Below are 23,693 nucleotides of genomic sequence, written 5' to 3' on the forward strand. Positions count from 1 at the left end.
GTGATTCAGAAAGAGGGCAAGGAAACTCTGAGGCTTAGTACGGAGAGGAGACGAGCACGGCTGAACAACATCGGCAGGGCTGAACTAACAGAGGCTAAAACCAAAACAGCTTCGTGTTTGCAGTAATCATTTTATCTCAGGTGAGATTCAAAAGCTTTCTCACTATCATCATGGAAGAATTTTGTGTTGTTAGAATTTTGTTATAAAATGAGCGTTCTCTTGTCGTGGTTCACTCGGTCGTTGTTATAATTTTAACACGTGTATTACCATTTCGCTTCTAGGAGCGCCAGCAAAATTATACGATAGAAACAATCCAGACTGGGCACCCACTCGGAAAATGGGCTGTGTTTCGTCCAAGGTCGGACTTGATTCTTCAGCAGCCAAACCAGATAGAACGTGATATCTGGGGACTCGATGGTCGGTAGAAGCATCTTATCTTCAGAAAAGTCTGACTTTTTTAAATAATATGGGTCAAAACCACACATATCTATCTTCTCTTTGTATTGAATCTTCGCTTGACCATTCAAATCATGGTAATGCTGAGAAAATTCAGCATTGTTTACAGACATGCTTTCAGCGGTTGCCATCCTAGTTGCTTTGTATATCCACCATCATGGCGGATGCTCATGACGCAGCAGATTTTGATCACGTGGTTGTAAGTCATCTATATCTCCTGTTTCACACTCCAGCCCAGTCGGTGGCGGTAAAGCACCTTTAAGTTGGTTTGCCAACCACCAAAAACTCGAAAGAAGAAGAAACCCCACCCCCCCCAAAGTTTTTTAAAAGCAACAAAGTATGCAAAGTATGCTAAAAGTATTTGATAGTAAGAACGTATCTTTTTATTTTTCAATAATTATTATCGCATTTTTCACAAATTGCTACTGTCATTTCACCGGTTTGTTTACATTCTAAGCGGAAATGATTTTGTCAGACATTTTGTGTAAAGTTTTTCATCTCATCTCATTATCTCTAGCCACTTTATCCTGTTCTACAGGGTCGCAGGCAAGCTGGAGCCTATCCCAGCTGACTACGGGTGAAAGGCGGGGTACACCCTGGACAAGTCGCCAGGTCATCACAGGGCTGACACATAGACACAGACAACCATTCACACTCACATTCACACCTACGGTCAATTTAGAGTCACCAGTTAACCTAACCTGCATGTCTTTGGACTGTGGGGGAAACCGGAGCACCCGGAGGAAACCCACGCGGACACGGGGAGAACATGCAAACTCCGCACAGAAAGGCCCTCGCCGACCACGGGGCTCGAACCCGGATCTTCTTGCTGTGAGGCGACAGCGCTAACCACTACACCACCATGCCGCCCATGTAAAGTTTTTATTTATCAAATTTGCAATAAAAACAAAAATGCTGTTTCTCAAAATCCAGTGAATGTGGATAGAATAAAACAGTTATTCCATTCAATCTCATTGTACATGGCTTATAGCCAACTTGGCATTATGCGCCTCATCGGCTATCAGCTCATCTACAACTTGATTTCATGAAATAACTGTTACACACACACAACAGCGTGTTTTTAACACTTATCTTTTTCTTACATAAATGTGTTTAGAAATTGCTTCATTGACTTTTCATATGGTTTACTTTTTTGTCAATGGCTCTGAATTTAATTATGGCTAATTTAATTTTTAAATAGTTCTACAGGATGATTTGGTTAGTAACACTGTATCTAGTTTGCCTCTGTATTCCTACAAGTTGGATTTTTAATAGCTATGTTATGATGTGTAACCTGGGAACAAAGTATTTCCACTTTTGTTTACCCAAATATGTACGGATGTGTATTTAGATTCAGGCACAGAAGAAAACAGATTTTAAAATATACCTCAGTAAAAACTGGTCTATGGTTTCCAGTATTCTTTCAGCTTTGCCTTTGCATTGTCACAAATTTATACTTATTTTTAGAATAATATGAAGGAAGATAACGTTTTAATATACACAACTGTTTCCACGTTGCTGTTTTATCTAACTTGCATCTAGTTTGCCAGAACTGCTATAACTGCTGCCTCCTGCTGGGCTAAAGAAATTGCAAGCAGCAATTGGTGTGCCCAAGCAAGAAGGACACAGTAGTGTCTGTTACAACAGCCAAGATTAGCATGTGGATATAATTATGCTATAACACTAATCATACGCATAATCTTTATGCCAATTAGCACAATGTACAGTGGACTTTGTGTTTAACATTATATGTTAATTGGTCTCCTCACCATGGCAATGCTGTTCCAGAGTTCAACATTTACTTCCCAACTTTAATATCATGGCTACATTGACGTCATTCTGACTGTATGTGCTATGACTCTTACTCACCCTGCACAATTTAGTATCACAGATATTGTGACATCTTACTAAAAATACTCTTGCTATGTGCCTAAGCCCCAGCATTTAATATACATGTGAAGTTTAAGCCACATTGCATCATGTGCTTTGGAATTATGCCACACTTCTTGATTGCTTGACGTCACATCAGTTGTTGCCCTCACCATTGCGATACCATTTAAGACAACAAAAATTAATTCATAATTTATTATCATGGATATATGTTGACATCATGTTGATGTCATTTGGTTTAAATATGATAAACCCCATGGGAGGAGTGTTAAAAAGTTTGATGTAAAAGCCTCACTTGCCAGTTGGTGGCATTATAGCAATAAACCACTACTGGCATGTGCCTGTGACCATGGCCCATCATTGAATATAAATGTAAACTTTGGGCCCCATTGCATGATGTGTAGTGGCAATATGCCACTGTTTGTGTGGTGTAAATGGTGAATTGATTGCCTCCCCATGGCAACATCCATCCATCCATCCATCCATCCATTATCTGTAGCCACTTATCCTATACAGGGTCGCAGGCAAGCTGCAGCCTATCCCAGCTGACTATGGGTGAGAGGCGGGGTACACCCTGGACAAGTCACCATGGCAACAGACTTAATGTTATCTTCCATCCATTATCTGTAACCGTTTATCCTGTGAGGGTCGCGGGCAAGCTGAAGCCTATCCCAACTGACTATGGGCAAGAGGCGGAGTACACCCTGGACAAGTCGCCAGGTCATCGCAAGGCTGCCAGAGACAACCATTCACACTCACACCTAGATCAATTTAGAGCCACCAATTAGTCTAACCTGCATGTCTTTGGACTGTGGGGGAAACTGGAGCACCCGGAGGAAACCCACGCAGACACGGGGAGAACATGCAAACTCCACACAGAAAGGCCCCCGACGACCACTGGGCTCAAACTCAGAACCTTCTTGCTGTGAGGCGACAGCGCTAACCACTACACCACCGTGCCACCTAATGTTATCTTAAAGTTATCAAAATCTTCTCCACAGTTCAGCATCATGTCCATGCTGACCAAATTTGGTGTGAATCAGATGAATCCCCCAGAACACATGTGACAAACAAGCACAGGCTCATTTCATTTGGCCAACAGGAGCTTGTAAAAACAGTAATGAAATTGCCTGAAGCGCACTGTATCCCTCTGCCAGTAAAGACAGAATTTAAACCTTTTTTTCTCACTCAAAACTTTTACTTTTTAACTCTTTTGGCATGATGAATAGATATTTTTGTATTCTAATTAAATTTAGGGTACAACTAGCACTGTTTTTGCCATCCAAACTGGTCTATTGCAAGAGGATAGTGATGACCACAGCAGTGGTTTTTAGACCTCATCTCATCTCATCTCATCTCATCTCATTATCTCTAGCCGCTTTATCTTTCTACAGGGTCGCAGGCAAGCTGGAGCCTATCCCAGCTGACTACAGGCGAAAGGCGGGGTACACCCTGGACAAGTCGCCAGGTCATCACAGGGCTGACACATAGACACAGACAACCATTCACACTCACACCTACGGTCAATTTAGAGTCACCAGTTAACCTAACCTGCATGTCTTTGGACTGTGGGGGAAACCGGAGCACCCGGAGGAAACCCACGCAGACACGGGGAAAACATGCAAACTCTGCACAGAAAGGCCCTCGCTGGCTACGGGGATCGAACCCGGACCTTCTTGCTGTGAGGCGACAGCGCTAACCACTACACCACCGTGCCGCCTGGTTTTTAGACCTTTCCTCATTAAATAAAATTTGGTTCGGGTGATCACGTAATCAGTACCTCATTAAATAAAATGAAGTGTGCTTGTGTGAGAATTCCACCACAGACACTGGAATGAAATGGCTGCCATACATGGAGATGCTGATTTAAGCAAAAATTAAAGTGGTCTCTTAATTTTTTTTCCAGAGTTGTACATTATATTTTACATAGACACGAGGGGTTTTTTTTACTGGGAAATTCACCACTTGTATTTTTCATACGCACTACATCTGGGACATATTTAAGTAACATTGGCTGGTGTTGAGTGGTATATTAGATATATTCCATTCAGCTAGCATGATATTGAACAAGTCAAAGATAAGCTCAATATCATGCTAGCTGAATGGAATATATCTGATATACCACAAAAAAGGCAGCTATTATTATTATTATACATTCCTTTTGGGTGTCCAACGCGTGTTTCTCTTTCAAAATTCTCTCAAAATCTTCCATATTTAATGAAGCAAACCTGGCGGCCATGTTTGTTTACAAATTGTCACAGTCGCTTGCTAGCACGGAAATTTTACATCTCCGATGTGTGATGTCATGTTGTCTTGACAACCATGCAATATCGTAAACCATATTCAACGCTCATTCTCCATTGGGTAGAGTGGCGTAATACACATAGGATAAGCGATATGCTAACAATATTGCATGCTATCAAATCAAATGAATGAAACCCGCTAGAAGGGAATAGAATACATGTTTTTATTCCATTGTAAAAGTGTCTTGTATGTATAATAATTTTCAATATGTCACACATGAGAATATCGATGAACTGTTTTGATACATTTGGGTACTTTCTGTTTGTGAATGTCTCTATGTAATAAAAAGAAAATCACATGTTGGCTTGAAGATATGAAGTTTATCTTCTCGTGTTGAAAAACTCGTATTTTTCATATAAAATACATCATAGATCTGAGTGACATATTTCCTGATATTTCACTCTGATGATGTCACTCCCAGTGTTTTCTGCTGACTTGATGTGCGTTCTCAAAATGGCAAACCGGTTCAAAATTAAAATTCTTTTGATTAACTTGCACATTTTTTGTGAATGTGTCCATATAATATCAACAATACACTGTGATGCGAAGATATGAACTTTATCGTCTCGTGTTGAAAAATATATCACTCATTTGCTTCACTCACTCGTGACACATACATTCACCACTTGAAGACAAACTTCATATCTTCGTGTAATTGTGTAATATCCTCTCTCTCTCTCTTGAATATATACACACACACACACACACACACACACACACACACACACACACACACACACACACACAGTGGTGCTTGAAAGTTTGTGAACCCTTTAGAATTTTCTATATTTCTGCATAAATATGACCTAAAACAACATCAGATTTTCACACAAGTCCTAAAAGTAGATAAAGAGAACCCAGTTAAACAAATGATACAAATACATTACAATACAAATACAAATGATACACAAATATTATACTTGCTCATTTATTTATGGAGGAAAATTATCCAATATTACAAATCTGTGAGTGGCAAAAGTATGTGAACCTCTAGGATAAGCAGTTAATTTGAAGGTGAAATTAGAGTCAGGTGTTTTCAATCAGTGGGATGGCAATCAGGTGTGAGTGGGCACCCTGTTTTATTTAAAGAACAGGGATCTATCAAAGTCTGGTCTTCACAACACATGTTTGTGGAAGTGTATCATGACAAACAAAGGAGATTTCTGAGGACCTCAGAAAAAGCGTTGTTGATGCTCATCAGGCTGGAAAAGGTTACAAAACCATCTCTAAAGAGTTTGGACTCCACCAATCCACAGTCAGACAGATTGTGTACAAATGGAGGAAATTCAAGACCATTGTTACCCTCCCCAGGAGTGGTCGACCAACAAAGATCACTCCAAGAGCAAGGCGTGTAATAGTCGGCGAGGTCACAAAGGACCTCAGGGTAACTTCTAAGCAACTGAAGGCCTCTCTCACACTGGCTAATGTTAATGTTCATGAGTCCACCATCAGGAGAACACTGAACAACAATGGTGTGCATGGCAGGGTTGAAAGTAAAAAGCTACTGCTACTGCTCTCCAAAAAGAACATTGCTGCTCGTCTGCAGTTTGCTAAAGATCACGTGGACAAGCCAGAAGGCTATTGGAAAAATATTTTGTGGACTGATGAGACCAAAATAGAACTTTTTGGTTTAAATGAGTAGCGTTATGTTTGGAGAAAGGAAAACACTGAATTCCAGCATAAGAACCTTATCCCATCTGTGAAACATGGTGGTGGTAGTATCGTGGTTTGGGCCTGTTTTGCTGCATCTGGGCCAGGACGGCTTGCTATCATTGATGGAACAATGAATTCTGAATTATACCAGTGAATTCTAAAGGAAAATGTCAGGATATCTGTCCATGAACTGACTCTCAAGAGAAGGTGAGTCATGCAGCAAGACAACGACCCTAAGCACACAAGTCGTTCTACCAAAGAATGGTTAAAGAAGAATAAAGTTCATGTTTTGGAATGGCCAAGTCAAAGTCCTGACCTTAATCCAATGGAAATGTTGTGGAAGGACCTGAAGCAAACAGTTCATGTGAGGAAACCCACCAACTTCCCAGAGTTGAAGCTGTTCTGTACGGAGGAATGGGCTAAAATTCCTCCAAGCCAGTGTGCAGGACTGATCAACAGTTACTGGAAACATTTATTTGCTGTTATTGCTGCACAAGGGGGTCACACCAGATACTGAAAGCAAAGGTTCACATACTTTTGCCACTCACAGATATGTAATATTGGATCATTTTCCTCAATAAATAAATGACCAAGTATAATATTTTTGTCTCATTTGTTTAACTGGGTTCTCTTTATCTACTTTTAGGACTTGTGTGAAAATCTGATGATGTTTTAGGTCATATTTATGCAGAAATGTAGAAAATTCTAAAGGGTTCACAAACTTTCAAGCACCACTGTATATACACACACACAAGAACTCACAGGATTGGACTAAACAGCTGTGTGGCTATTAGACAAGCATTTGTTAATGACACTAATCGGGAAAAAGGCTTCAGTTTGCTGGGTAGCGCAAAGATTGGACTCTGGAGCAATGGAAAAAGGTCATGTGGTCTGATGAGTCCAGATTTACCCTATTCCAGAGTGTCAGGCTATGTAAGGGTCAGAAGGGAAGCACATGAAGCGATGCACCCACTATGGATAATGGCCACTGTCTAAGCCCCTGGAGGCAGTGTTATGATCTGGGGTTGCTTCAATTGATCAATTCTAGGCTCAGCAACATTATACAGCAATGAAATCAAGTCAGCTGACTATCTGAATGGACTGAACAACCAGGTTATCTCTTCAAAGGAATTTTTTTGTTCCCTGATAGTACAGGTATATTCCAGGACGAACATCAGGTTCAAATTGTGAAAGTGTGGTTCAGGAAGCAGGAGGAACCATTCTCACACATGAACTGGCCACCAGAGAGTCCTGACCTTAATGCCATTGAAAGTTTTTGAGACGTGCTGGAGAAAAAGAGGTCTGTAAGGCAACGATATGTTTGATGTGTATTAGCATATGTACAAGCATAGCTAAGTGTTATAAGAAAGGATCCCTTTTGCTATGAAAAGTTATTTTGTACAACTGCAGCTCCAAAGTTCTGTGCAGTTCAGGGTGGCTTGCATGGGCGACACCAGGGGAGGGCCTGGGGGTGCTGCAGCAACTCCGAGGATAGCCATAGCACAGCCATAGCACCCCCAAGAAATTTCTGTTTTATTTAAAGCTTTTAACGTGTGAAAATTATAATTTATATTTTGAAAAATAAATATACTTTCTAACACAAACTGATTATTTTTAGGCTAAAAATATAAAGCCAACACAGATGATCTGATTCAGCCCATGGGTACAGCGCACATTGAACTTTTGACCTTCCTTTCACATCCTGTTAGCCAGAGCACATTTTTTTGTAATTTAGCATTAGTGATATCATAACGGATTGTTTTTACTTCAAAAACATCCACGTGTGGACTCAATCAACAGACGCATTGTGTTGTTATAAAGATATCCAGTGGTAAGTGCATGATTTTTTCCTCTGTTGTCAATTATAAATTTAATGCATTTGGCTGTTGAGACACAAATTGACTTCTTATATTTATCTCCATGTGATGCTCATTCAAATAACATTAGGTCTATGGAATGGAACACTACTGATTCATTAGTTGAGGTGTTGGTAACTGGCAGCATGGGTTTGTGATCTCAGAATCTGAGGCTGAAAGGTACACAAACCATCTTGTTATATTTCTGGTGTCTGGTGCTTGCTGCTCGTGTGTGAGCGCTGGCTGTGGCATAATTGTGTGAAATTTTATATCCAGAGGTGTGTTTACATAGGCTAGCTTGTGAACCTTACATCAACATGAATGAACCCTTTATTATCACTGTACCAGTGAAATTGACCATCAACCTGTCCTTACATACAGTTGTGTTCAAAATAATAGCAGTGTGTTTAAAAACATGAGTAAAGCTCAAAATCCTTATAATAGTTTTTATTTCCATGCATCGGGAACACTGCACATTATATTCTACATCAAAACATGAAGAAAAATGTATGAATATTTTAATTACTTTACAGAAAATGAAGAAAAATGAACATTGGGCTGTTCAAAAAAATAGCAGTGTCTGCATTTTTCATTACAAACTCCAAATATTTACTGTATAAACTGAAAAAATCTTAAGGATTTAGTATTCCTGTGAATCACTAAACTAATATTTAGTTGTATAACCACGGTTTCTGAGAACTTCTGGCACCTGTGAACAGGTATTCCAGCCCAGGATGATTTGACAACATTCCACAATTCCTCTGCATTTCTTGGTTTTGCCTCAGAAACAGCATTTTTGATGTCACCCCACAAGTTTTCTATCGGATTAAGGTCCGGGGATTGGGCTGGCCACTCCATAACTTTCATTTTGTTGGTCTTGAACCCTGATGCTGCTCGCTTACTGGTGTGTTTGGGGTCGTTGTCTTGTTGAAACACCCATTTCAAGGACATTTCCTCTTCAGCATAAGGCAACATGACCTCCTCAAGTATTTTGATATATGCAAACTGATCCATGATCCCTGGTATGCGATAAATGGGCCCAACACCACAGTAAGAGAAACATTCCCATATCATGATGCTTGCACCACCATGCTTCACTGTCTTCAGAGTGTACTGTGGCTTGAATTCAGTGTTTGGGGGTCGTCTGAAAAACTGTCTGCGGCCCTTGGACCCAAAAAGAACAATTTTACTTTCATCAGTCCACAAAATGTTTTTCCATTTCTCTTTAGGCCAGTCGATGTGTTCTTTGGCAAATTGTATTCTCTTCAGCACATCTTTTTTTTTACAGTGGAACTTTGCGGGAGCTTCTTGCCGATAGATTAGCTTCACACAGGCATCTTCTAATTGTCACAGTACTCACAGGTAACTTCAGACCGTCTTTGATCACCCTGGAGCTGATCATTGGCTGAGTCTTTGCCATTCTGGCTATTCTTCGATCCATTCGAATGGTAGTCTTCTGTTTTCTTCCACGTCTCTCTGGTTTTGCTGTCCATTTTAAAGCACTGGAGATCATTTTAGCTGAGCAGCCCATCATTTTCTGCACTTCTTTACAGTATACATTTTACCTCTCCAATCACCGTTTTAATCAAAGCACGCTGTTCTTCTGAACAATGTCTGGAATGACCCATGTTTCTCAGGTTTTCAGAGAGAAATGGATGTACAACATGTGCTGGCTTCATCCTTAAATTAGGGCCACCTGATTGACATCTGTTTTTTCACAGAATGAATGATCTCACTAATTGAACTCCACACTGCTATTATTTTGAACACGTCCCTTTCACTTAATTATTCAATTACACAGACTCAGGAGCATGCATATCATGAATGTTGGGTCTGTTGGTTTTCTATGACTCTACTACACCTACCGGTAAATTATTTGCCATGTAGTAATATAATTTCCACCAAAAACAGTGATTGATCTGGTTAGTCATGTTGGACTGCTATTATTTTGAACACAAGTGTACATACATACATACATACATACATACATACATACACACATAATTAAGGGGAGTAGACAGGACAGGAAGACAGGGAAAAACTAGATAGAACTCGATGCCAATGGCATCGATGGGGATGCCTCCGCCCGGTAGACTACACGCCTTATTAAGTTGTGATTTGGGGATGGAGATTTGACCTCTCAGTAATCTTGACCTGGTGAAATTACTTGTATTAGCCTTGGAGATATTGTGTTCACAAGGTTTTCGGACAGACATTTGACCTCACAGTGACCTTGACCCTAGACCTTTTGATCTCAAAATCTAATCAGTTTATCTTTGTCCCCAAGTGCACAAATGGTAAATGTTTGGTGAAATTCCTTTCATCTGCCTTGGAGATATTGCGTTCACAAGGTTTTCGGACAGACATTTGACCTCACAGTGACCTTGACCTTTTGATCTGAAAATCTAATTAGTTTATCTTTGTCCCCAAATGCACAAAGGGTGAATATTTGGTGAAATTCCTTTCATTTGCCTTGGAGATATTGTGTTCACAAGGTTTTCGGACAGACATTTAACCTCACAGTGACCTTGACCTTAAACCTTTTGATCTCAAAATCTAATCAGTTCACGTTTGTCCCAAAGCACACAAATGGTGAAAGTTTGGTGAAATTCCTTTCATTAACCTTTGAGAAATCGCGTTCACAAGGTTTCGGGACAGACGGACAACCCAAAAACAATGCCTCCTGCACCTTACGGTGGCGGAGGCATAAAAAGAAATTACAGAGAACATGAGGAAAGGAAAGGAGAAAAAAAACACCCTCACTGTATGCTCATGCGAGAGTACAGTGTGGGAACATTAAAAAAAAAAACTCAGCACATAAGCACAAAAAACACAAGTACACTTTACAACATGAAAACACGGGACTTAAGGGGGGGGGATCGGGGGGGGGGGGGGGGGTAAGGGAGGAGGTAGAGGTAACCCAGCGCAAGCAAGCAGCCGTCCACTCCTGCAGCCATGAGAGCAGTGGTCACACACCCGCTTGTCACACTGGGGGTGAAGGCGGCGACCGCGGGAAGTGGGGGAAGGAATGTGAGGAATGCAAGAGCGTCTCACAGCAGTGACCTTCAGGGGGAGGTATTGTCCCAGCAACGGCCTTGGCGGAGGCTGGTGCTGTCTCAGGGAGCCGAAAGTAGATAAGATTGGGATTGTTTGGTCTTGCGAGCAGACGCCTTTTTTGCCCGTCCACTCCAATCGTCCATATCTGTCCAATTTGGTCTCCGAAATACTTTTCCTTTGCAAAACCGAAAGCTTCTCCAAGATGACAACCATGTTGTGGTTCAAGTTCTGAATAGCCACAGTCTGAGTGCTGACAGCTCTGCCCACCACTTCAATCATATCGGGCAGCTTTGTGGGGCTTTGAACAGCTGTCACCGTTTTCTGATTTCCTCGATAAACCAGGGCAATGCCTAATCCAATCAGCAAAAGTCCTGTAATCATGGTTTCGAATAGGTAGATATCTTCAATGTCCTCCACAGAAAGAATCGCCAGGCACACGACCTGCCACCACTCCCATGCATCCATCGTGTAATCAGCCACGAACGTTCCGGCAGGACAGGCGGGTTCCCCCGAACCCAGGCTTCTTGTCGAGAAAACGGTCAATTTCGTTAGGAGACCAGTTTATCAATTCCATGTTGTTGTTTTTTTAGTTTAGAGAGCAATGCGGAGTCTCTCAAAAGTATAGACAGACGAGACAAGACAAAGGAGCACAAGCAGGGAAAAAAAGGAGGGAGAGGGAGAGCGGAGAAAAATGCAACCGCCTTCCATGGAAGCACGGAGAGAGAAAAAAAAAACATCCTGTGAGCTGAATAACTCACCTTGTTTTTAACACAGAATGGGATTGCAACTGTCGCAGAGTGGGTAACTCTATGTCTCTCTCCCTCAGGGTGTTTCAGTAGAAAACAGAAAGGTACTCGGAGAACGCAGACATCCACCAAGGCCAAATGCCACAACATTAGCGAAAATGAACTGAATTTGTCGAGCCGACCTGTAAGTCGGATCCACTCCAAAACATAACGGGTTCTTCCTGTGTGGTGGCTTCACTTTTTAGAGATGATGCACAGTCCATTTTTTTGTAGTCACAATATCCATCCATTCATTATCTGTAGCCACTTATCCTGTTCTACAGGGTCGCAGGCAAGCTGGAGCCTATCCCAGATGACTATGGGCAAGAGGCAGGGTACACCCTGGACAAGTCACCAGGTTATCGCAGGGCTGCCACAGAGACAAACAACCATTCACACTCACATTTCACACCTAGTCTTTGGACTGTGGAGGAAACCAGAGCACCCGGAGGAAACCCTGGATGCAAACTCCACACAGAAAGGTCCTCACTGGCGGCTGGGCTCGAGCCCAGGACCTTCTTGCTGTGAGGCGACGGTGCTAACCACTACACTATCGTGCCGCCCTAGTCACAATATCAAAAATCCTTTTACAATTTATAATGGACATACTGATATCATGCTGACTAAATTTAGTTTCAACATGATAACACCCCAACCTCAGAAGACATCCTCAGAACTTTTTTACTGAACATGTCTTTTTTGATTTAGTTCAAATCTATATAACAAATAATGAATTTCAGCTGTTGGAGTAAACAGTTCTGCCTCCTGAGAACTGACTGATGTATGAGAACGATACTGTTTGCAAATGTCAGCATGTTTTTGATAATGATGGATCTTCACAGTGCTGAACAGTTTGACACTTAAAAAAAAAAAAAAAACCTGGGACAGAAGTAGGTTTTGCATATTATGTGGTAAATTATAACAAATTTAACTAGATGGTGCCAAATGTTCCAAAAAGCAGGGTTTAAGCACTTGGATCAAAATAATCAACCTAAAAATAATTTTCATTGTACAGCTTATTTTTGAAGAGAGATCCTTGTTTTTGTGTGAAGAAACATGAATAGCACACATGACCTTTTGGAGCCATGTGTATATTATCTTTAAGATATTAAGTGTAACTCTAATAAATGTCGTCTAAAGACCTTAAAATCTTGTCCTGTAATATGGCTTTTAAGTTAAGTTTCACTCGAATCCACACAAGCACTCGTGTGACAGCTCCACCTTAATGAATGATCTACATGTGACAGCCATACTGTCTACAAACGTCAACATGTTTTAATAATTTTCACATTCTCCTTTGTTGTTTGACCTCACATTTGTTAAAATATGTTTCTGTATTAGATTAGGTTTTGCATATATGTAAGTTAGCAAATATCCAAGTTCAATTAACAAGCACTGAGTAAAACCGCAATAAACATTAACTTCAACATACAACACAGTAACAAATCTGTATAGTGTCAAATTTTATTAACAGTTCCTGTGTAGAAATATTCCCATAGTCATGAATACTTTTTGCAAATTGCCTTTTTGTACATTGATAACGTAGCTGAATAAACCAAATGCTGAGTTACAGTAAAGCAATTCAGAATCCTCGGTTGACATGTTGGAGGGACAGACGTCGTCCGATGATTTGAGGCTGTTCAGGAATCAGAAGAGGAGTCTTTGACATCTGTGCTTTCAGTAGCCTCACTTACTTCACTCATCTCTTTGCTCTCTCCTCCGCTGTCTCCATCACCCTCCTTCTCTCCATCCTGCATTGAGAGTTTCTGCACCAGCTCTGTGACTGCAACTGTCTGCGACTGAGGCGTCTCAGATCCCCGCAGACGCACACCAGGTTTCTGCAGCTACACGACAGCATCACTACATGTTAATAACGACTGAATAACACAAGGTGTTTCGGTGAACTAGTGCATGCGTCATTCATTCATAAATAAATAAATGAGGATTTCCCCCATCACCACCACCAAGAGAAGTTACAGAGAATCAACACAAATATTTTGAATGAATGAATGAATGAATGAATGGATAAATAAAGTGGTATGACAGCTTGTAAAATACACAAGTTGTCACTTTACACAACAAAGTCTACTCGACCTTTGTTGAATACTTAAAATCCTGACTGCAGGGGTGTCTGCACAGTTGTACAGAGAACTGAAACAAAATATCAGAATTAAAATGCAAGCCCCCCCCCCCAGTAAGCATGACTTACTGAGGGCCAGTTGGGCTGCTGGGAAAATATACATAATACAGGGCATTTCAAAAAATGAGATATCATTTCAGAATCTAATAACTTTGTCAATTCTCGTTCAATTGACCTCAAATTTTAACAGCATGTGTGGAAACGGGTCAAAATTTTGTTTTTCATGTTTTTTGTCTTGATCTTTTTAGGTACAGAAAGGCCATTCACTGGAAAAGAAAAGGCGTTTTGTGTGTTAGAGTACGCTCAAACACAGTCGAACAACACTGTGCAGCGTGCATTTATGAGAGAATTCTCTAAAAATGCACCAACTGCAATGCAGATTTGGACACGGCACAAAAAGTTCAAAGAGGAAGGCTGTCTGTGTGTCTGTCTTTCAGGCGGCGTGCATATTGAAAATTTGTGAAATTGTTCATGGACTCCACATAACTTTGAATTTCTCATTCAAATTTTGAGGAATAAATCTTATATTGTTCAACATTAAGCTTGTTCAGTTTCATTTGCCTGGACTATGTAGTTTCTGGGATATTTACATCTCAAATAATATAATTTTTTTTTTAAACACCCTGTACTAGCCAAAAGTTTGGACACACCTAATTCGATGGTTTTTCTTTATGTTTATTAATTAAAAGACACTTCATGTCTTAAAGTAATGATGGATGTCATTTCTCTTTACTTAGTTGAGCGGCTCTTGACATAATATGGATTACTACAGTCGTGGAATAGGGCTATTTACTGTATGTTTATTATTTACTATTTACGGTTTGATCTCAAACACATTAAGAAGGCAAGAAATTGCACTAATTAACTTTTGACAAGGCACCTGTTAATTGAAAAGCATTCCAGGTGATTACCTCATGAAGCTGGTGAAGATAATGCCAATACTGTACAAAGCATCATCAAGGTAAATAGTGGCTACTTTGAAAAATCCAAAATATGAAACGTTTTATTGAACATGTTTTTGTTTACCACATAATTCCATATATTTTCATGTCTTCAGCATTGTTCTACAAAGTAAAAAACAGCCAAAAAACAGAAAAACCTATGAATGAGTAGGGGTGTCCAAACTTTTGACTGGTACTGTACAAGGTCTAAAATATAAATTTATATATAGCTCATTTCAAATGAAGACATTAAAATTATATTTTGACTAAGACCATTCTTTAATTTTTTTTTATGCAGACAGGCACTCTTACTTTACTCTCACCTTTTTCCCTTTCAAGTGAACTGTTCTGATATTTACGACTCGACTGATAAACCTCCACAGTCAGCCACTTGTAATGAAAATATGAAAAGAGCATCTGAGACTACAAAAACAGCAAATATCTTTCACACTTATATGGCCACAACCATTTTGAAACTTACAAATCAGTCAGTCAATTCATAAATATCCCTGCAATGCTTTGAACATTCCTTTGGCGCTAAAAATGAACATTAAACTGAAAATAACTTGAAGACAAGTTATCTAGAAATTGTAGGCAATTTGCATTAATATTATTTGCACTGGGATGATCACACAGTCACTGCTGGAGTAGAGTGTATTATGCAGTGCCGCATTATGTGCGCCATAGATACTCGTCTCAACAGCTGCATCGCTATCATCTTTACTGTCACAAACACGTCTGTAAGTTTGGTGCCTTTCTTTTCTTTAATTTGGTCTTTTCCTCTCCCCCTTTCTTTTTTGCTGTACATATTGATTAAAGACTAAGATGACTGTCTTGACTAACTGTAAACCTGTACATGTCATGTGACCAGCCTGGAATCAGTCAGTCAGTCAGGAATCTCGGAGGGCTGCTCTCATTGTCTCCTGTATGAGGATGTGCAGGTTTACATATGCGAGGATGCGGCTCAGAGCACAGCTGTCTGCAGCCTACACTGCAACAAGTAGTTCCAAATTATTACACTGACTTTAATGCATTGCCAACCCACGGCCCAACAGGAATTCTTCAGGTTCTCCTGATTAGCCACTCCGGCACAGCATACCCGAATTATCCGATCTGAAATGCCGATCTGCTTGTTAACCGACAATGCAGGTTACCACTGACGCATGAGTGGGCTGGGGTTTACAGGTGCATGGGAAAGGCAGAGGGCTGCACTGTACTTAAAACATCCTCCCATGCATCTGCAAAGGTATGGAGGCATGTTGAGCTCAAGTTGAACGCAAACAAACATCCTTGTGGATACTTGGAAAGGAAAAATTTTCATGCATTTTAGCCTGCAGATATAACAGTTCATACTCCACCCCCCAATTTTTTTTTCCCCCCATGGAAAATTTTTTTTCTGCATGAATTACGTGTCACGTTTTCAGGTCAGAAAATCTCCAGATTAATCTGGAAAAATCACATCCCTGCATAATAACCCACATTAAGCACACCACCCTTTTTGCCTACAAGGGCCTTATATGCAGCCTGTCTGGGCCAAATCATTAACCCATACAGGCATCCACATGTGGGGCCACTGTGGAAAAAAGTTGGTGGGGTCCAGCTTGGCTGCCCACATAGGCACCAGTTTCAAGCCCCTTTTAGACCCATGTGGGCGACATGGACATGCTGGCTGAGATACGGCACTGAATAAAGGCATATAGCACAAATCAACATTATACTTCACAGAATTCAACTCACACAAACATACCTCATCTGCCATCTGTGTAAGGTTCCTCTTCATTGCATATGCGTCTTCACCATCTGCATAGTATTTTGGCTCTACCTCACTTATTCTGGAGTAGAGTAGATCAGATCATGAGTATCTTTTTCACAGAAAGCAAAAGAAGTTGACAAAATATAAGATACTTACTGAAATTTGAGTGTGTTGGAGTACAAATGAAGGGCTGCTCGATTGCTGAAAAGGCAATGCAGTAAAAGAAAAATGTATACGGTATATATAAGCAAGACAAGTACTTTGTCAACTGCATCTGATAAACTGGAGCATGAGATGTAAAGACCATACCTCTTTCTAACATGAAGAGATACATATTTGGCATTGAAGTTCTCGATCATGGCTCGACTGGCCTGGTCCATTAACTTCTGAGCCAGACCAAGTCTTCTGTGGGAACGTTTAACTGCCTATAAGAGAATACAGATTAAGACATTAACATATATTCACACTCATTCACCCTCACACTGAAAACCGCTTATCACTATTATGTTGTAATGGTGTCTTGCGGGAATGGGAGCAAAACTGTAAAGTCGAAGCATTGGTCTATCCCCTGGTGACCTATTAAAATTTAATGATAATCTTTTGCCAAGGCTCCAGTGTGAACTGGAGCCACTGTATTAACATATTGTGACCGGTCGTGACATTGCTGGAGGTGACACAAATGGAGTGATATTGCAATGGATTCATCGCTATTTTTTTTTCTAAAGTAGCCTCTACATCATCTGCTCCTGTCTGATTCATAGGTCTCATCTGATGCATTCCGATGCACATGCAAAATCCTTCACATCATCAGAATGTGTTTTTACAAAGTAAAAATATGTTATAAATAGTCTTTGCTTGAACAAAACAAATGTTCAGAAGCAGGAAGAGGACCCTCTCTCTCTCAACAGAGACATGATGCAGCTTGACCATGTTTCTAACTAACTAACTAGCTAGCTAATGTCACCACTTGGGCTTTTCGCGACAATATGGATTTGCCACTTTGTGAATTATATATCATATCTGGTGTCACACTTATCATGGAGATTAATGCTTTGTAGCCTCCCATTAAATACAGTCAGGTGGGAATATATAACACCCGTTAATTTATCATTATGAAGACTATGATGGAATGAAAGTTTGTTCTATATCCCGTGCTGTTTTTACCTGATGCATGAATGGGTTTTGTATGTGAAAGGGGCTTAACCATAACCATAAAGATAAAAGATTACAATTCAAACAACAGATGACTGAGGCAATCAGTCTTTATCAGGTCTTTGCCTGGATAGAAAATTTAATTTAGCTACTTCAGAAGACAGAAAACCAGCAGATTTAGTAGCATTACTTAAACAACACAAACATGTTTTTTGTGGAGACACAAAAAACATGGGCAGCCATGGCCTAAAGGTTAGAGAAGCAGCTTTGGGACCAAAAGGTCACCGGTTCGATCCCTGGATCAGCAGGAATGGCTGACGTGCACTTGAGCAAGGCACCTAACTCCCAACTATGTTGTACGTCATTCTGGATAACAGCGTCTGCTAAATGCCTGTAATGTAAAATAAAGTAAAGTAACCAGTGCCTTGCACCGTGATTAACTTTTCCATCACTGGACTTATTATTGCAGCTGTTCACATAACACAATCATACCATTTCACCAATAAAAGGAAAGTAACAAATAGAAAGTGTTCCGAGCTGACTATTGGTGGGAATCCTAAAATGTGTTTTATTTTAGCTTGGACTTGACCACAGAATACCTCCAAAATGTCAAATTAACCCAAAATGCATTTCGGTTTCACATCATCGGTCAAAGAGTCATTTGTGATCGGAAATTCCCAGCAAAAGTGAAAGGTAAGATGTAAAAGACAGTAGTGAGACCAGCTGTGATGTATGGATTGGAGACCGTACCCTTAACGAAGAGACAGGAGGCAAAGTTGGAAGTGGCGGAGTTGAGGATGTTAAGGTTTGTGAATGGAGGGATAAAGTTGGACAGGATAAGGAACGAGCACATCAGAGGGACGGCACATGTGGACAGCTTGGGAATTAAGCTAAGAGAGATGAGACTGAGATGGTATGGGCACATCCTGAGAAGAGGTGCAGAGCATGCTGGAAGGAGAATGTTGAGGATGGAGCTGCCAGGCAAACGAAAACGAGGAAGGCCAAAGAGGAGATACACGGATGTGGTGAGAGAGGACATGAAAGTGGCAGGTGTGGTACAGAAGGATGCGGAAGACAGGGAGCGATGGAGGTGAAAGATCCGCTGTGGCGACCCCTAATCGGGAGCAGCCAAAAGAAGAAGATCATCTGTCAAAGACCGGTTGTCGATGGGACAACTACTTTTACTCACTAATGATGTAATATGTCCATGAGGCACATCATCAGGATCCTCCTCCCTACAAAGTAAAAGAAACAGTATTACAACTATAACCTTGATAGCACATAAAAAAATAAATGAAACAAAACTATTTTAACTTACATTTTGGCCAGAACATATCCAACTATTTTCCCATTCTCATCCTCAGCTATATAGGAAAGCTAAAATACAAGACTTGGGTCAATCACAAACACAATTATACACGAACACAAGTATTTTCATAATGTAGGTTTGCTGGAGACCTGTGGCCATGACAGCCCGTGGTAGAAGTAGTATTTCATTTGGTAGTTTTCTGGAAGACACAGCAGGTTGCAGTGCTGCATGTTCATCAAATCCTCGGGCTGTAAATAAAAACATCGCACACAACTGATCCAGGAGACACGCGTGGATACTCACTGAGTATTCAGCCCTGTGCGCACGCTTTCCAGCCAAAGCTAATGCTAAGTTAGCCTTAGCTAGCTAGCTAGCTAGCTAATCACAACACTTTTGTTTTCTCCCAAACAGACGATATTTGGAGTAATTGCAGTACACATTAACGCTCTAGACAGTGAGTGGCAGCACTATTCGAGCTGAGCAGTTGGTTGCCAAGCTAATTTAATCAATCCTATTTAATAACAGCAGGTTTAACTCACTACAGCATCACTAATGTGTCCGTTTCACCGAATACCAAACACCACAAGGCCATTTACTCACCCGCGCATTGCGAATATTCATTTTTGAAAAGCTGCTGATTTTTACTATATCCGTACAAATTAAAATATATTTGCTATAGGCAAATATACACAACTAAATCTGTAATATATGTCAAAATTACTTCATAGCCGCTAACAGTTCATACTCTAAACAAGGCCCAATAACTACTTCACTACCACTAGGGGGCGCGTTGGAAAGTTGACGCATAAAACTCTTGCGCATGCGTTATGCGTGCATGAAGAATGCATGGTTACTCCCATGAGTTTGCTTTGTTAAGCAGATGAAGCTTATAAAAAGTGACTTTAACCGCGCTTTTACAGTTACAGGCCTGAGTGTCTACTGGTATTGTTCTACTATAGTGAACTTCAAACTAGAAACTGACGCTTTTACAGCCAAAACAGTTTGGTGCTTCTAAGCTTTTGACATTTTGCTCCACTACGACATCTAGTGGTTACTAAAAATTCCTACACCGACTACGTCATCGCGAAGTTTTGAACGTTGGAATATTTATTTGTATGCACTGCATTACATTTCCCCTTTATACACATTGAATGCGCATGTTTTCTTCGCCTTCTTCTTCTTCTTTTGGCTGCTCCCGATTAGGGGGGATCTTTCGTCTCCATCGCTCCCTGTCTTCTGCATCCTTCCCTACCACTTTCATGTCCTCTCTCACCACATCCATGTATCTCCTCTTTGGCCTTCCTTGTTTTCGTTTGGCTGGCAGCTCCATCCTCAACATTCTCCTTCCAACATGCTCTGCATCTCTTCTCAGGATGTGCCCATACCATCTCAGTCTCATCTCTCTTAGCTTCATTCCCCAAGCTCTCCACATGTGCTGTCCCTCTGATGTGCTCGTTCCTTATCCTGTCCGACCTTAACATCCTCAACTCCGCCACCTCCAACTTTGCCTCCTGTCTCTTCGTTAAGGGTACGGTCTCCAATCCATACATCACAGCTGGTCTCACTACTGTCTTCTACATCTTACCTTTCACTTGTGCTGGGACTTTCCTCTCACAAATGACTCCCGAAATCCTTCTCCAACTGCTCCACCCTGCCTGCGCTCACTCTCTCACCTCACTATCACAGCCCCCATTTTCCTGCACAGTTGACCCCAGGTACTTGAATTCACCAACTTTCTTTACGTCTACTCCTTGCATCTTCACTACACTCTCATCTCCATTCTCATTGATGCACATGTACAGTATTCTGTCTTGCTACTGCTCACCTTCATTCCTCTTCGTTCCAATGCATACCTCCATCTCTCCAAACCCAACTCAACCTCCTTTCTACTTTCACCACATTTCACAATATCATCCGCAAACATCATGTTCCATGGTGACTCTTGCCTCACTTCGTCCGTCAAGCTATCCATCACTATGGCAAACAAAAAAAGGACTCAAAGCAGATCCTTGATGGAGTCCCACCTTCACCTTGAACCATTTTCTTCGCCTTCGAAATAAAAATTTCATATCTTGAGCATGCCAATAAATCACTGAAAATGGTGTTTCCATTACATCCTTTGCTTGGGTAGTCTTGGTCTTGTCCCATGGACTGAAACACCAGTGAGGTGGACACTGGCTCCAGCTCCTGAATCTCACACCCATTTTTGATATCATTATTTTAATAATTACTTAATTGTATTAAATATTATTACATCAGGGCGGCACGGTGGTGTAGTGGTTAGCGCTGTCGCCTCACAGCAAGAAGGTCCTGGGTTCGAGCCCAGTGGCCGGCGAGGGCCTTTCTGTGCAGAGTTTGCATGCTCTCCCCGTGTCTGTGTGGGTTTCCTCCCGGTGCTCCGGTTTCCCCCACAGTCCAAAGGCAATGCAGGTTAGGCTAATTGGTGGCTCTAAATTGAATGTGAATGGTTGTTTGTGTCTATGTGTCAGCCCTGCGATGATCTGGCGACTTGTCCAGGGTGTACCCCACCTCTCGCCCACAGTCAGCTGGGATAGGCTCCAGCTTGCCTGCAACCCTGTACAGGATAAGCGGCTAGAGATAATGGATGGATGGATACATCAGTTGAGTATAATCATTACTATATTAGAGAATAGACAGTACATATCTGTAAACATACCAGCCACCAGCCCACATAAGGCCGCTGTTGCCAGCACGTTAGTTTGGTCTATTTCAAATGATCCACATACTAGACTGTATGCAGTATTTACACTCACCAGCCACTTTAATAGGAACTTGTTCTTGAGTCTAAGATTCCTGTTCTTGGCTGGCAGGAGTGGAACCCAATGTGGTTTTCTGCTGTTACATGCTGAAATGCTTTTCTAATCACTACAGTTGTAAAAAGTGATTATATGAGTTGCTATATCCTTCCTGGCAGCTCAAACCAATCTGGCCATTTTCCTCTGACCTCTCTTATCAACAAGGCATTTCCACCCACAGAACTGTCACCCACTCAATGTTTTTCACACCATTCTGTGTAAACTCTAGAGACTGATGTGTGTGAAAACCCCAGGAGATCAGCAGTTTCTGAAATACTCAAACCAGTCCATCTGGCACCAACACCCATGCCACAGTGAAAGTCACACTTGGAGATCACAATTTTTCCCATTCGGATGTTTGAAGTGAACATTAACCGAAGCTCTTGATTTGTATCTGCGTGATTTTATGCATTGTGTTGCTGTCAAGTGATTGGCTGATTAAATAATTGCATAAAACAGCAGGTGGATGGGTGTTCCTAATAAAGTGGCTGGTGAGTGTTTATCTAGCCGATGACATTGTCATGAAAAGTTTCCTGGCCTTTGCTGCCTCTACACATTTGCTATTGCTCATGTGCTCAAAGTGAACCAAGGTTGGAATGTGATGATATTTGGTGCTGTTACAGCTCCCAGTTTTGAGGACAAGAGCTGCTGACTTGATATCTCCATACCTTGCTATTTTATCATTAAAAATTTGCATACTTCTAAGACCTGGAAGGCCCCGTCTCCTTTTTGGAGAATGCTTTAACTGGGAAATTAGTTATCATAAGCAATGCAACTAAGAAAAAGTCTACATGCCTTTTTTTTTTTTGACATACTTTATCCTGGGCGGCACAGTGGTGTAGTGGAGCGCTGTTGCCTCACAGCAAGAAGGTCCGGGTTCAAGCCCTGTGGCCGATGAGGGCCTTTCTGTGCGGAGTTTGCATGTTCTCCCCGTATCCGCGTGGGTTTCCTCCGGGTGCTCCGGTTTCCTCCACAGTCCAAAGACATGCAGGTTAGGTTAACTGGTGACTCTAAATTGACCGTAGGTGTGAATGCGAGTGTGAATGGTTGTCTGTGTCTATGTGTCAGCCCTGTGACGACCTGGCGACTTGTCCAGGGTGTACCCCGCCTTTCGCCCGTAGTCAGCTGGGATAGGCTCCAGCTTGCCTGCGACCCTGTAGAACAGGATAAAGCGGCTAGAGATAATGAGATGAGATACTTTATCCTATGTTCAAGTTTCTTTTGTAGTGTCAGGGTAGCACCAAAAGTACAGAACTGCAATACACACTACATCACACACCACAAATGATCAAACAAACCCAAATCATATGAAGTTGTAGGATAATGAGAACTTGTATACACGTCTTGTCTTGCGTAACACCCTTTGTGAAGCGTTTGCTATTGCTCTTGCCGTTGTTGAGCCGTGCCATGCCATTGCTTCTAGTTTGTATGATTCTTGCATTGTGTTTATAGTCCATGTTTATGATTCTTTTGCTTGTACTTTGTTTCATAAATCTGCACTTGCATCCACCTCCATTATCAACCTGTGATAGAAAACTTGACCCAACAATGGATGCAACAGATTTTATCAACATCCAACAA

General features: G+C 41.2%; 1 protein-coding gene across 1 annotated transcript; it reads right to left on the reverse strand.

The window, feature by feature from the left end:
- Nucleotides 1-13,451: 13,451 nt before the first annotated feature.
- naa10 (N-alpha-acetyltransferase 10, NatA catalytic subuni) lies at nt 13,452-20,084 on the reverse strand. The gene is made up of 8 exons (XM_060937900.1): nt 19,897-20,084; nt 19,446-19,544; nt 19,306-19,364; nt 19,177-19,222; nt 17,145-17,260; nt 16,992-17,036; nt 16,830-16,914; nt 13,452-13,845 (listed from the first exon to the last, which is right to left on the reverse strand). Exons 1-8 carry the CDS (start codon nt 19,915-19,917, stop codon nt 13,642-13,644), a joined length of 675 nt encoding a protein of 224 aa, XP_060793883.1. The 5' UTR covers nt 19,918-20,084; the 3' UTR covers nt 13,452-13,641.
- Nucleotides 20,085-23,693: the final 3,609 nt, after the last annotated feature.

Source organism: Neoarius graeffei, chromosome 13 (genome assembly GCF_027579695.1).
Source record: "Neoarius graeffei isolate fNeoGra1 chromosome 13, fNeoGra1.pri, whole genome shotgun sequence".
NCBI classification, from domain to species: domain Eukaryota; kingdom Metazoa; phylum Chordata; class Actinopteri; order Siluriformes; family Ariidae; genus Neoarius; species Neoarius graeffei.